Source organism: Vombatus ursinus, unplaced genomic scaffold, assembly GCF_900497805.2.
Source record: "Vombatus ursinus unplaced genomic scaffold, bare-nosed wombat genome assembly UNPS02014774.1, whole genome shotgun sequence".
NCBI lineage: Eukaryota > Metazoa > Chordata > Mammalia > Diprotodontia > Vombatidae > Vombatus > Vombatus ursinus.
The window spans coordinates 22,725,637-22,741,522 of record NW_020954552.1 but is presented as its reverse complement, the minus strand read 5'-3'; the positions used below and the strand labels follow the sequence as shown (position 1 = coordinate 22,741,522).

The window sequence follows — 15,886 nt, the reverse complement described above, 5'->3', positions numbered from 1 at the left end:
CCCGTGAAATTTTTTCAAGGATATTCTATACAGTTGAATGGGTCAGAAGGACTGGAGATGGATGAGAGGTAGTATAGCTCTCTAAATCTGGGTCCAGATTGGGGTAGTTGTGTAGTAGCTCCCAATATGACTTCTTAGTTTTCTCCTTTTGCACAGGAAAAGTCCCATGAGGGTGGTGGTGGTACTATATCCCTATGTTAGGAATTCTGGGGGTTCTAAGACAGAGATAGACATTTTGAATATTGTAATTGGTTGAAGGGGATGAGAGTCATAGTATTAGGATGTCCCCCTTCCCAGTCTGTTTGAGGTGGACTAAGGAAGGAGATGTGACCTTTATCTATTGTTCCAGGTGCTGTGGGACTGTTTGGGTTCAGATTTATCTATGAAGGTATAATTGGGGAGATGGGGAGAACCTCCTTAGCTGTTTTAAGGAATGAAAATAAAAGGAAGAAACAATTATGTTGCTTTAATAGGTAATTGATATGGGCATGAGTGTTCTCAGGGAGTTCTACCTCTAAACTGCCTTACCACAATTAGGAGAATAGCCTTAGGTTATTCTCTCAAGTTAGTCTTAAAGACCCTCTAATGAAGTTTGTTTATAACTTTTTGATTTTCTTTCCCTCTTGAGATTCAACAAATGAATGCTAACTTAGGTTCTACAGGGGAGGAGTAAACAAACTTCCAATATACAAAAATCATAATGTGGAGTAAAAGCCCCCATATATGAATATAATTATGAATAAATTATTATAGGCTTATATATATTTTGTAGTAAGCAATATTAATTCGTTTGCATCGCTCAGAGAAAAATGACAGTTACAAAATTTTAAGAAGCAAATGTACCCCAACATATATTATAAGATGGGTTATAGAAACTACCAAATAAACACTATATAAAATGCTTCATGATGTAAGGGAAGAGGAATGTAATCTCCTGCCCTACCCCTACGTCAGTGGATATAATCACAGAAAATAGTCCTACACCATGAGGTTTTAATATGTTAATATTATGAGGCATGACCAATTCTGAATTTAGAAAAGAACATTTTGATTGGCTGAGAAAACAAATCAGCTGCATCTTTGTGGGTTTTAAATTGTTAAGACCTGAGGAACTCAGATATTCCAGGCTTAGAGCAGTCGTGGAATGAAATTTCTATAGTTGGGGAAGAGACACTTTCTTTCTTGTCCTCTTTTTTTCCCCAAGACATCATGGCATCAAGCAGCAGAGCAAGAGATACTCCTTCTAGCAATTAAAGGATGAGAAAGATTGCAGGTCGAAAGGAGATACTGCATCCAATGATATGTAGGTGAAATACCACTGAGGTGACACAGCATACATGCCAGAAGACATGTTAGCTCTTAGCAAAGGCACTTACTAAAATGGCATGGCAAGAACAGTACAGTATTTAGAAAAACATTTTCCCTGTAAACCTGAGGCAGGAGGGGTATGTGGCATAGAAATACAGATTCTGGACAGATGTGAATTCAAACAGTTGTCCAAGGGAAGAAGTAGTTTCAAAGAGCATGACTCTTGGCAATCAAGATTTGGGTTGTGGAAAGAGCCAGTCAGGAACCCAGCCTGAGGCTTCTATGAAGAGAAAGGAAAAGATATCAAGCCCTAAAAGTACCAGAAACTGATAGTTGCCTTTTCCATGCATGTAATATACACAATTATTTTATTATCGTTGTACTTTGAGTTCGATCCTACTTTTCTCATGTATTTTTGTGGGAGAGTGTTTCTCAGGTTTATTGGGAGAATGTTTTTATATTCTTGTCATGCTATCTTAGTAAATGCCTTTGCTAAAAGCTAATTGTGTCTGCTGCCATGATTGTTCATTGGAAGCACACTGGTAGGGGCATATGAGCTATGGCTTATCCCAACAACCTGAGGGAGCACCTGCCCTCTTGAGACCCAACCATTGAGGGCATATGCAAGTTGGGGGAATAACCTGGAGGGGTACTTGCAATGCTAGTGGTTTAAAAGACTCCACAACAATGACCCCTGCTGGGAAGGGAGGATTGCAGCAACAGAGGAGACAGGAGAGTTGATGGTGAAAGAGTAATGAGATGTACAGTACTGATAGGGGGTAACACATTTTGGACACAGGAGAGTTGATGGTGAAAGAGTAATGAGATGTAGAGTACTGATAGGGGGTAACACATTTTGGTCTTACCCTCCTGCACTTCCCTTGGGATATTTGTGTTTTACATAAGGATTGTCTAGCTTACTTGCAGGTTGATGATGGCCCACTTGGTGGGGGTGGTCTCTTGATTATCTGTGGACTCAGGACCGAGGCCTTTCCATGTCCTTTATTTTATAAATAAAAAATATTCTGTGTTTAAAGATTTGTGATTCTGCATGCTTTTAAAGGGAACTGATGACTACTCTTGGGAAAGTGCCTGATACTGAAGTTCTGAGTTTCCATCGGGGTGGTGACAATGAGCCAAATAAGTGAGAAGTGGAGCTCCAACTGTACCTAAGCCCTTTATGCCAGGAGGAGGCCCTTCATGTAAGAATTCCAACCATATTAAATGTATAGTTATAAAAGTATCATATGTTAGTGAAAGACTATACTAAACCTGTTAGATGGGAAGGAGAAAATAAGCATTTGTATAGCACCTACTATGCACCAGGCATTGTGCTAAGCATTTTACAAATATCTCATTTGATCTTCATAACAACCTAAGAGGTAGATGCTCTTATTATGCCCATTTTTTTACGTTTGAGGAAATTAAAGCAGGCTCATATAGCTAGTAAGTGTCTGAGGCTGAATTTGAACTCAGATCTTCCTGATTCCAGGCCCCAGCCTTTTATCCACTGGGCTACCTGGCTGCCTCATAAATAGATAAATATCACAAATAGATAAGTAACTTTAGATAAATGTTAACTACTAGCCTTTAGTTTAGTTTTAGTTTTGGGGGTTTTTTTTGCCACTAAGTAGCACATAATTTCCCCATACTCTTTCACATAAAAAAGGCTTATTTTGATAGCTATCTTAATGATGCTATACTGGAAGCATAATAATTGAGATTAAGTTTATCTTTATTTTACTCATATAGTCATCTTAACTTTTTAAATGCCTTTTGAATGTCTGGGACAGATGGCCCATTTTTATATCCCTTACCTCCTAACTAATATAATTCTAAAGTTTGACATTCAAAAGCGTGATTCCTAAGGAATCATGGAAAAAGTCATATAATTGTTTCTAACCTCTTAACTGTCATTCTAGTTTGTTTATTCATCTCTTCAACTATACTATGAATGCCTATCAGAATAATATTTAATCAAGCAATTAGCAAGCATTTTTTAAATTTCTACAACATCCTTAGGACTGTGTTAGGAACTAGAGCAACAAAGACAAATGTGAAACAATTCCTGTGCTCAAGGGACTTACAAATGAAATGGGAAGACAACATATACATATATAGGGGTATGTAAAAAGATATATGTGTGTATGAAAAATGATATAAATGTGATTTATATATATGTGTGTGATTTTTTGTTGAGTGGAGGCATGGGAGTTGTCAGGAAGACTTCATGTAGAATACAGCACTTTAGCAGAGCCTTGAAGGAAGCTAGCAATTCTGAGAGGTGGGAGGGAGGAGGGGGAGTGCATCCCAGGCATTGGGGGCAGGTAGTCAACCTGTGCAAAGATTTTGAGTTGGGAGATTTAAATAACTTGTGTGAAAACCAGTAAGAAGGCCAATTTTCTGGATGTTAGAGTACTGAAAGGGAAAGTAATGATTGAGATATAAGTAAAGATTGAGAGGTATGTTTAGGATGAGTTGTTAAGGGCTTTAAATGTCAAAGTTTGTATTTGATCCTTGAGGCAATAGAGAACTGTTGTTGTTTTAGTCTTCTCTGACTCCATGTTTTCTTGATAGGGGGTAACAGATTTTGAGTGGTTTGCCATTTCTTTCTCCAGCTCATTTTACAGGTGAGGAACTGAGGCAAACAGAGTGAAGTAACTTGCCCAGCATTACACAGCTAGTAAGTGTCTGAGGCAGGATTTGAACTCGTGAAGATGAGTCTTCTTGATTCCAAGCCCAAGGCTCTATCTACCTTGCCACATAGCTATCCTGTAAAGAGCTATTGTGGTTTATTAAGTAGGAGAATGACATGGTCAGACTTTAAGAAAATCACTTTAACAGCCATTTGGAGAATGGATTGGAATGGTGAGAAGCTTTGGGCAAGGAGAGCAGTTAGGAAGCTTTTGAAATAGTCCAGGTGATAAGAGCTGCATTGAGCCAGGAGAAGGGGGTGGGGGAAGCTATATGAGTAGGGAGAGGGGATGGATGTTAGACATATTACTGTGGAGTTTGAAGTGACAAGATTTGGCAAATTTGATTAGATACGTGGGACAAGTAAATAGTTGAGGACACTGAGTGCCTGAGAATCCAGTGGTATGTACGCCGCATGAGAAATATGGAAGTTTGAAAGGACAATTTTGAAAGGAAAGATGAGTTATATTTTGAACGTACTGAGTTTGAGATGTCTGTGGGACATTCAGCCTCTTACATCTACTAGGCAGCTCATGTTACAGGATTTGAGAGAAACTAGGGCTAAATATGATGATTAATAATAATCATAGCTAGCATGTTTATAGTGATAGAAGGTTTGCAAAGTGCTTTACATAGGTTTACTCATTTGATTCTCACAACAAATCTGTAAAGAAGATGCTATTTACAAATGAGGAAAACATAAGCCAATGAGATCAAATGAGATAGTGTATAGAGAAAAGAAAAGATGGCCTATGACAGTCTCAGGGTATATCCACAGTTAGGGAGCATCCGGATGATAAGCCAGCAAACTGAGGAGTAGACAAAAAGGTAGGACAAGAATCAGGAGAGAGTAATGTTTCTAAAACCCTGAAAGAAGAGAGTTTCCGGGAAGAGACTGTGACCAACAATATCTAACACTGCAGAGAAGTCAAAAAGGATGGGGATTTAGAAATAGCTATCCAGTTGAGTTGTTAGGAGATCATGAATAATTTTGGAAAGAGCAGTTTCAGTTGAGTGATGAGGTTGGAGGCCAGACTACACAGAATTTGGAAGAAGAGAAGAAGTGGATGTAATGAGTGTAAGTAGACCTGTTCATTTGTTTCTAAAGGAGTTTGCCTGAGAAAGTAGGGACAGATGATAGAGGAAATGGTAGGATGAAGAGAGGTGGTGTTTTTTTTTTAAAGATGGATAAAACTGGGTCATATTTGTAGACACAAAGGAAGGAAGGATCTACAAAACAGTGTGATATTGAAGATGGGGAAAGAAAGAGAATACTTGTCGGGGCAATATGCTGGAGAAATTTGGAGCTGATTGGATTGAGGGTACATGTAAAGAGGTTGGCATTGGTGAGAAATGCCAGTTCTGTAAAGTAAAGAAAAGAAACAGACTGAACAGTAAAAAGAAAATTAATTTTTTTCCTCTGGCTATACCCAAGTAGAACAGGGTCAGTTTGCATAGAATTGGGGATGGCAGAGAACTATGGGATGGGTGTGATATCTAAACATTTATTTTTAAAGCCAGTTTCATGTTACGAATACCTAGAGAAATAATGATACACATTTATATGCTACTTTAAGGTTTTATAGAACTCTTCTCACAATAACCTTGTGAAGCAAGTAATACAAATAATATTATCCCCATTTTTCAAATGATAAAATTAGGACTCAGGGAGGTTAAGTGATTTGCCTAGGATCACATAGATACTAAAGAGTCATAATCAGGACCCAAAGCCAAGTCTTCCTGACTTCAGGTCTAGAGCTCCTTTCTCAACACCGTAACATCTTTTGTGTGAATATAATTTTCTAAGTACTGACCACAGGGAAAATGAATGTATGAAAAAGCATTTGTTAAGTGCTATGTGCTAAGCGTTGTGTTTAATGATGGGGATGCAAATAAAAAAAAAAAAAAAAGCAAGACAGTACCTGTCCTCAAGGAGCTTATATTCTAATAAGGGAGGACAACCAGTATAGAGGCATGGTGACAAGGGAAGAGTGTTTTGGTCACGGAAGTCCAATGCATGGGTGGTAAGCGGAGTCATTTAGCAAGTGATTGAAACATTTCTTCCAGGAATGGCGGTATTGATTTGATAATCATTTCCTGAGCTAGAGGTAGAAGGTAAAGCGGGAGACATGGTTTGTACCTGCTGAAAAGACAGAAGAGTAATAATAGTAACGATAGCTAGCATTTATATAGTGCTTTAATGTTTATAAGGCACTTTATAAGTATTATCTAATATGATCCTCATAACAATCCTGAGAGATAGGTGCTATTATTATTCCCATTTTTACAGATGAGGAATCTGAAGCAGACACAGATAAAGTGATTTGTCCAGTGTTAGTTTTTCATGACACTATAGTTTTATCACATGATTTTTTCTTTTTTCCCTTATTTTTTCTTTGTCCTCACAGTTTTACCCTTCCTCCTTGTCTATGCCTTTGAGTGGCACTTGATGTCAGAGTGCTCAACTAGGGTCATTTAAGAGCTAAGCAGATTGCTGACTTTTGACCCAATGCCAACTCTGTACTTAGCTGAATTTACAGCTTATGCTGAAATGTCTCAGTGTATACTCTTTTGAATGCATGTGCCAAGATGATAGAATACCAAACAGCAGTTTTATGTGTATAACTTTTATAACAGATATTTTAACATTTTCAACCTTTAGACTGACCTTTGGATGGCATATGGGGTGGGGCAGAGTGGATGATGTGGTGAAGTGGTAAATGTTTAAAAATTTTTTATGACACATTTCTAAGTTTAAAATATATCATTAACATTTTTCCCTTACTTTCTTTAGACAGTTCACAAAGCAAAAAAATCAAGTCCTGATTAGTTTTTGAAATTTCTGAGGTGTAAATGCTCACATTGAAAATTTAACAGTGGCCCTCAGAGCCTTTGGTGCTAGTTTGAGCACACTCCTGCATAGATCTTCTTCTGCCTTTTTTCCCCCCAAGGGAACAAAGAACACCTGGTATATATTGGCTGGGTACTACTGTCATGTTGATCTCCTAATATCTGTTCCAAGTAACAAACACCCTGGGGAGATTTGTAATTTGAAGATACTGTCCTCTGAAGTTTTCTTCCTCAGTAGGGATTCTTAGTAATCAATCAATCACCAGCATTCATTGGGCACTTGTACCAGGTACTGTCCTAAGTACTGGGAGATACAAAGACAAAAGTGACAAAGTTCCTTACCCTTACAGAGCTTTACACTGTAATAGAGGAGGCAGTCCAATAATAAAAATTATAAAAACAACTGAGTAGATGGAAGATAGCCTCAGAGAAGGGACTAGCGGCTAGGGGCCATAGGAAAGGCCTTCTGCAGAGGGTGACATTTGAGCTTAGTGATTTAACCTGTAAATATTGCCATTATCATTCTGGAAGACTAGAGATTTGATTTTTTTCCCTTCTATATTATGAGAAGTTTTGACCAGTGTTTTTTTTTTTCAGTCATAACAACTCAGAAAGACCAGTTGCTAAGGTCAGTTCAGTCATTTTTCAGTTGGGGCTAACCCTTTGTGACCCTTTTTGGAATTTTCTTGGTAAAGATATTGGAGTGGTTTGCCATTTCCTTTTCCAGCTCATTTTACAGATGAGGAAACTGAGGCAAACAGGGTTAAGTGACTTGCCCAGGGTCACAGAGTTAATAAATTGCCAGATTTGAACTTAAGTTTTCCTGCCTCCAGGCCTGGCACTCTATTCACTGTGCCACCGAGCTGCCCTAACTGCTAATGTAGTGGATCTCAAATTTTTTAGTCTCAGGACCCCTTTACATTCTTTTTTTTTTTTTAGGCAATTGGGGTTAAGTAACTTGCCTAGGGTCACACAGCTAGTAAGTGTCAAGTGTTTGGTCTGAGGTCGGATTTGAATTCAGGTCCTCCCGACTTAAGGGCTGGTGCTCTATCCACTGCGCCACCTAGCTGCCCCACCCCTTTACATTCTTAAAAATCATTGTGCCCCTCCCCCATCAAGCGCTTTCTTTATGGAGATTATATCTACCCATATTTACCACATTAGAAATGAAAACATCTTAGTATTATTATAAAAAGAGCTTTCACCTCATGGACCCACTAAAAAGTTCTTGGGGACTCCTAGGTAGCCCCAATTCACACTTTGAGAACCATTGTGCTAAGGCATGTAGGGATTATAACCTGCATTCATGGAGGGGTACCCAGAAAGATGAAATCTTGGATCTTTAGAGTATAGAAGTGTTTAAATAAATATCTATGCTAACATATGTTTGGAGTTTGAACTAAGCCCCCCCAAATAGAGCCCAAACACACTGTTTCCTCTGAGGGATAAATCTTCAAATATTGAAGGGCACAGCTCATACACCTTTACTACAACAGAAAGATAAAGTGCTAAGGCTTCACTTTAGTTTATACATGTCTTCCTAGTCAATGATTAAAATTTGGTCATAGAAAAGTGACAGTTAACAAGCCATGGATCACAGAATGAGTTTTTAAAGTAGTTGGGAGTTGTGATGAACTCCTTGGGTCACTGTAAGAAGGAAGCAACCACACTGCTGTAAATGATTTTGTATTTGTGTCATTCTAGAAGCATCCTCTCCAGAGATTCATCTTGTGTACAAACTCAGAGAATATCTACAAGAGCAGATGAATAAGCGCATGATAAATCCAGTATGTAGAGAGATTTTATTACTATAGATATGTAAGACTGTTGCTGAAATGTCACTGATTCACGTTTTGAAGCTCCAATTGGTATTTTCTCTTAAGATGGAAAACAGAGAGTGAAAATGCCTGCATTCTTTCCTGTTCTAGTCCCCCTTTCTTCCTTCTTATTCAATTGTCTTGCTTCCAGAGCCATAAATACCGATTTTTGTAGCCAGGACAAGAAACATTTGCCAGGGGCAGGGAGGAGGTTGAGGAGGAGATCATTTGGGATGTGACCACTTTTAAAAGGAAGCGTGCCCCAAAACATTGGAAGATACTTTTAGGAAAGCTACTACCTGGAAGTGGGGTCAGATTGAGGAAGAGTTCATCTATAATATGGCTACATGGGGGAGGAAACTCCTAAAGCTTCTCGTTTTAGCAAATTATTTTTGTTAACTGAGTATTATGCTCAGTTTTTTCAAAGCTACGCTGAAAGTGCTATCGTTGCTCTCTAAATTTCAAAGTCCTAGGGCCAAGCCTTGGTCATCCTACCCTAGTTATGCCGCTTCTTGTCCCTCTATTCCTTTTCATTCCATTCTCTATGATTACTTCATGAAAACTCATTGTTTTCTGCTATCACTTTGAAAAAACTTGTTGTAGAATAAGATTGTGAAATACTCTTTATTTTTCTCTTTTTATCTTTGTTGGGAGAAGAGGAGGAATAAAGATGATGGAAGTGATGTTAGGTTATCATGATTTTTATTCTTATACCCTCTCAAGGTCAAAGTTGGCCTAATCTGTATACGAAACATATACTAGGTATGTTTTAAGGGGTGTGACTAGAGAGGAAGGAAAGAAATAAGCATTTATTAAGTGCCTACTACGTGCCAGGCATTGTACTGTCTTTAGTAATCCTCTGAAAATGTAACTATCCCTAGTCTTTAAATAAGACTTCAAATCAGTAACACTTAAGCACGATTTTGTCCAAAGATCAGCACACTAAGTCATCTTCCTGAGAAGTGGGTATTTGGGCAGGTGAGTTTTGATTTGGGTGCATAAAATAGTTCTCTAGGCAAGGGAGCAGGAAAGTGTACATGTTTACATATTTATTTACTAACTAGAATTCTTTTACATTTGGTTATATATCATTTACATTGAAAAATCTTACGTGAATATTATACCCACACTGTGCAATGAATATCATTGTTTAAAAACATGTACTGTGTGGAAAATGTAATTTTAGACATTTAGATTTGAAATAGTATTTTCTAATAAAAAGAAGAGTGGCAAATTAGAAGGGTTTTTCTTACTAAAAAGCTAAAATCACATTTGTCCCTGTCATCCTAAAATTAGCAAATAGGTTTCTAAGTAAATTCTTCCTTAATGTTAAGAACAAATGTAGACATTTCAGCCATGAAGGAGGATATTTCTGTCTATGGAAAAAGAGAAAAGGGAGACTATTGACAGAAGTTATCTTCTTTGACACTAGCTTGTTATCTACAATATCTTTTATACTTTTTACTTTTACTTTATACTTTCAAACTTTATATCTCTCTGCAGATAATGTGAGTAATTAAGGCTCAACAAAGTAAGTAACTGATTTCTAGCAAATGGGCAACTCCTGCAAGATGGCTAAAATATTATAGAATTGTAAATGCATGTCTTATATGACCTCTGAGGTTTCTGGTAACATTTTATAAATGTGCCTTGTCAGAAGTCTTTTCCAGACAATCCTTTTTGGCTGTAAAAGTCCAGCTGACAGGGAATTCAGAGAATAATGACTTCTCCAGAGCTGAGGAGCAATGTAATACCACTAAAAGAGACAGCAGAAGAGGCAGTAACTTAAAATGAGAGCAGAATCTTCAGACAGGTGGGAGACATCTGGTTTGGTCTTTGGGGACCACTCAGAAAAATTCAAGCCACAAGTCTTGTAGAAGTGATGATATGAACCTAGAGGCATGGAAAGGAGTATCATTCCCATATATGTTGAAACAGAGACAAGTTTGCACAGATATAGAGCTGATGTGATTTTATTGCTTGTTTTCATGATTCTATTTAATATTGCTCAGGAAGTACTTAGATGTTTATAGTCTTAGTGGCTTTATTTTTGTGATGCATAGCCTTATCCAGGTAACCCAAAGACAGGACATTCTGAGACAAAAGTGTTTTTCTGTTAATCTTTTTTGGCGTTTAGAATAAGGACTTTTCTTAGGAATGGAGGAACAATGTAATATTGCTAAAAGGGATAGTTGAAGAGGTGTTTTATGATCCATTAAGAAATTGTTTTATGATATATCCCTCATTTAGAAATGGACAGAATAATATATTTCATAGTATGCTGCTGAAAACTGGGCACATTTAACCCCACCAACACATACAGTTCTGACACATGCTATGTAATTAAATGTTGTCAGCATTAAAAGATTTCATTACCATGTTTATAATAATATGAAGTTTTAGCTTAATACAGTTCAGTTGTCTAGATCTTTTAGCCACAAGAGGAGATAACTGGGAGAGCTTGGAATTTGATGGCAAACATGAGTATGGTGGATACTCAGAACCAAAATGGCTGAGTTAAAATCAAATGACATCCTTTACTCACTTGCCCCTTTTCCTTCCTATCCCCCAAGAACTCCTCAGTACAGAGATGCCAAGTAAGAGAAAACAAAGAAAAGAAAGGCTTAAAAATAAAATCTTAAGTTTTTTTTAATTTGATGTATATTCATTAAGAAGATAAAAGTACCATTTCTTTCAGCTCTGTGAAGGGGAAAGTGAAACTGAATTGTCTCAAGCTCTAACACAGTGAGTAGAAAAAGTCCCTGTCCAATTATATTCTGGGTAATATCATACATATAAGTGTACAAAAATTTATTATTTCAATTGATTTGCAATCTCATTTATGTTGGATACTCCTATGAATGAATGAATGAAAAGCATTTTTATATACTTGTATACCAAGTACTATATTAAGTCTTGGGGATATAAATTAGAAAAAAAGAAAACAGTGAATTCACAGTCTTGAGTTAGAGCATTTGGTTTCAGATTCTGCCTCTGACCTTTATTACATGTGCAATTTTGGGCAAGTCACAATGTTCGTAGAACTCAGTTTTCTCCTCAGTAAAATGGGAGGACAGGGTTTGAGGTGGACTAGATGGCCTCTTCTTTATATTCCTTATAGTCATTATAGTATTTCATTATATTCATATGTCACAAGTTTGTTTGGCCATTCTCCATCTGTTGAACACTTAAATTTTCCATTTTTTTCATAATGAGAAATAATAATCCAATAAATATCTGAGAAAATAACTTTAAAATTGTTTGATGATGCTTTTAGGGTACATTACCAATGGAATAATTGGGTCAAAGGCCATGATTGGTTTCGTACTTCCAGGTTGCATTTCCTCTTCCCCAAATTCCACAAATTTGCCGTTCTGTCAGCCATATGAGTGTACCTCTCCTTTGTGTTATAAAAACCAATGGAGCTTGGAGTATAGAATGAAGAAGGAATTAATAGAATTTAATGAATGTAAATTTCACAAGAATCTTGGATATTAAGAAGGTAAGGTGAAAGACTATGAGAATTTCTTTTATTATGCCAGTTGATCACAATTTTTTTTGTTGTGATTTTCAGTCTTGTCAAAAGAAGACATTGCAGTGTATTTTTCTGCCAATCTATCTTTCCACATGAAGCCATATTAATATGAATATTAATAAAAATCAATATTATTTTCTATTTATCTATCACAACTTAATACTACTTACTATTATTGTCAGTGAGTAGACAAACATTCTATATCAGAACTATTTTAAAGCGTCGTTTCTGTACATAAAGAAGAATGTACATTTTGTTACATTTGCTTAATAATACTATTAAGATTATAGTTTAATAGATATAGAACTGGAAGGAATCTTAGCTATCATTTAGTTTGCTAATTCCTTCATTTTGTAGATAAGAAAATTGAAGTTTAGAGATTTGTAGTGACTTGTTCAAGGTCACATGGTAAGTAACAGAGATAGGATTCAAACTCAGTTCCTTAGGACTTCAAATGTAGCAGAGTTTGAAGGGTGCCTGGTGCATAATGCCAGGGCAGCTGGAGAGTGAGTGCTACATCTGAAGTCAATAAGACCTAAGTTAAAATCCTGTCTCAAATCCTTGCAGTGTGACCCTGGGTAAGTCACTTTAACTCAGTCTCAGTTTCCTCATCTGCAAAATGACGGTGATAAGAGTAACCACCTCACAGGCTTGTTGTAAGGATCGAATGAGATAACAAATATAAGGTACCTTGCAATCCATAGAGCATTATAGAAGTGTCAGCTATTTATTTAAACAGTAAGAACAAAAGGCTACTCTATTGCCTTCACGTTATACATTAGGTTGACAACCAGAGCAATATACTGGTTACTTTTTCTCTTAACTCTCAATTTTCCAGGGATAGATGATCTAACTTGTAGATTAACTTTATCATTTATTTTTCTTTCTTTTCTGTTTATTTTGGTTTCTGTTTTGTATCCTATTATTCCCTATTGTTAAGGTGAACTTTTGTATCATCAGTGACTTTTCAATACACCCAGCTTCTGGTAGCCCATAGATAGCCAAACTGGTCATTCAGAATAGAGGGGTAGGTAGGTGGTGAGGAATGTCCCTTTAAGAAAAAAGAAAGAAAAACAACCAAAAAACCTTAGGGCCTGAATGATTTGATTTTGTTTGTTTACACCATCCCTAAATATTTGTTTGATATTCTCCTCCTCTTTGACAGTCACTTAAAATGGAAATGGAAATAAATTGGTGAAGTAATAGAGTGAATAGTAGGGCTCAATAATTCTTTAAATGGAAAATCCTCTTGCTATTGTATTGGAATAACCATTGTTACTGTTCACTGTCTTTTAGGGATGAAATGAAGTGCCCACTCTTCATTGAAGAAGGCTTCCAAGATGATCAGGTGCTGGACTCTGAATGGCAGAATGACCACAATTACCCTGCAGGTGTGTTGTTTACAGGAACTTTAAGTTTGACTTTGTCTAAATATAGAAGCGTCAAGTGGATTTATTTAGAATACGTTTGTTTTTGCCATCCTGCACGAAAGTATGTCTTGAGGAATCAATCAACAAACATTTAGAAGGTGCCTAGCATGTGCCAGGCATTGAACTAAGTCTAGAAGACACAGATACCTCCCTACCTTCTTCCACCTCCAAAAAGCCCCCAAAAAACAAAAAAAAGTTCCTGTCCTCAAGGAACTTGTAATCTACACTGTGTATTGAGGGGTGTGGGATATAAGAGAGTATATGGTATACATTATATAAAACTTGAACTGTCCCTGCTTTCCCCTCAGCTTCTGTCCTTGACAGTCATATCAGAATAATTCTGAGATAGCTAGCAAGCTTTAGCCATAATATTTTTCATGCATTCAGGCAAAAATAATTATTGAGTACTCATTGAGTCTAAGGCACCATGGGAGTGGGGGAGAGGAGATAAGATACAAAATAATAATAATAATAAAGAATAAGCCATGATCCTTTTCTCAAGAAGGTTATGGTTTAATAAGCTTATTTCTCTGCCTCATTCTGGTTCTTCCCCTCCTCAATGTCAGAAGAGGAACAGAGTTCCCTCCTCCATGCCTCGAATCTTTCATAGCTCCAATGGCCCTCTCCAAGTGACCTGTTAATGTCTGCTGCTATTGGGACACTATTGTCAACACCCCCACTGCACTTTTAAAGCTAAAGCATGTTGTGTTCTAGTTCCCTAAATATGTTATGCATGTAGGAGGTGTCACTTTGTGGTGCTCTGCTACCCTGAGCTTATGTGGCTAGAGAGAACCACAAAATTTTATAGTTGCCCCAGGGCATATTAAGCTTCTACTCTGTGGCAAGCATTGTTCTAGGAATGGGGAAATGAAGAAAGAAATGAAATAGTGCCTACCCTTAAGGAGCTTATATTTTCTCAGAAAAGATAACATGTGCAATATGGGTTCTTGTGAAATGAATACAAGATAATTTCAGAGAAGAAGTTTTAATGAGTTTGGGAGAATCAAAAAAAGCCTTATGTAGGTTTTGAGGTTTCATGCATTTGAGCTGTGCTTTCTTGAAAACTCAGGTTTCTGAGAAATGCAGGTAAGAATAGAGAGCATCGGAGGACAACCTTTACAAAGTTATGGAGATGGGAGATGAAAGAGCATATGTAAGGAACAGGAAGGTCAGTTTGACTGGACCAGAGTTCCTGAAGCAGGGCATCTCTTCTGTTCCTTTCAGCTAGACAAATTGCATTTCTTCCCAGAGCTATGGGTCAAGCCACCTTTAGTAACATTTTCACACCGTTGGTTTCTAAAGCTGATTCCTCTTCAGATCTGTACCTCACTACACACTCAAAGGTCAGAGATCATTCCTGTTTTGGGATACAGAACAGTGATTTCATTAGTATAGGAAACTCCTGAAGAGAAAACCAAGACTGATCAGCACCTGCTTTGCAACTTACAGTCTGAGAGTTTTTTCTGAGGCACCAGGAGTATAAGTGACCTGTCCTGATTCCCAGGTCACCCAGCCAGTCTACATCAGAGGTGAGCCTCCAACCTAGTCTCCCCAATTCCAAGGCTGGCTCTCTATCCATGATTCCATGCTGCTGGATTGAACCATGAATTCCATGTACTCTTACAGTTAGTGACTGCGTTCGGCATATGTTTATAATAAAATAGTTAAATTGGTTGGCTTCAAACCAGTGGTTTTTTTAAAATTAAAAACATTTAAAAAATTAAAATACTGACTGATAATTTCATTTTAAATGGACATATTTGACATTTCTGAATTATGTCTCAAGTATAATATCCTTATATGTACTCCATCTTAAGTGATGGAAAATGTACATCTTTTTTTACAAGAATCTTGGCAAAGAACTACCTTCACTAAAATACTACCCTAAAGTCTCATTGTGATGTGCAGGTGACCTAAGGATCTGAAAGGCAATAGGGCATAAGCTCTAGAAAGTCTTCTTACCAAGGTGGAAAAGCTTCAGGTATGGTCCTAGTGACAAACTGGGTGTCTGCCCTCTGAGGGCCAGTCTAGCTACAGAGAGGGTGGGCAACCAGGTAGTGAATGCTTTCAGTCACAGAAATTCAGGAAAACCATTGACTAAGGCTTAGAGTAGGGTCACATGCTGCATTTGTGAAGGGAGTACCCTCCTGAACCCTCAGAGAGTGCCTGAGGATATCATGCATCCTTGAAATTTTGAATAAAGTGAAACATTCAAAATATTGTTTTTCTTCCTTTATTTTCTACATGGTACA

The 15,886-nt window shown here is 37.3% G+C and overlaps 1 protein-coding gene across 10 annotated transcripts in view; it reads left to right on the top strand.

Annotated features, from left to right (window-relative positions):
- The window catches only part of ANKRD31 (ankyrin repeat domain 31), a 178,920-nt gene that overhangs the window by 5,980 nt on the left and 157,054 nt on the right, over nt 1-15,886 (top strand). For 3 of the 10 annotated variants that reach the window (XM_027864209.1, XM_027864205.1, XM_027864207.1), the window contains 3 exons: nt 8,557-8,639; nt 11,368-11,414; nt 13,501-13,595. In XM_027864209.1, coding sequence (XP_027720010.1) covers nt 8,557-8,639; nt 11,368-11,414; nt 13,501-13,595 — 225 coding nt within the window. Of the gene's footprint in view, nt 1-8,556; nt 8,640-11,367; nt 11,415-11,946; nt 12,172-13,500; nt 13,596-15,886 lie in introns of those variants that run through there. The other 7 variants (XM_027864206.1, XM_027864215.1, XM_027864210.1 and 4 more) reach the window with 6 other exon arrangements.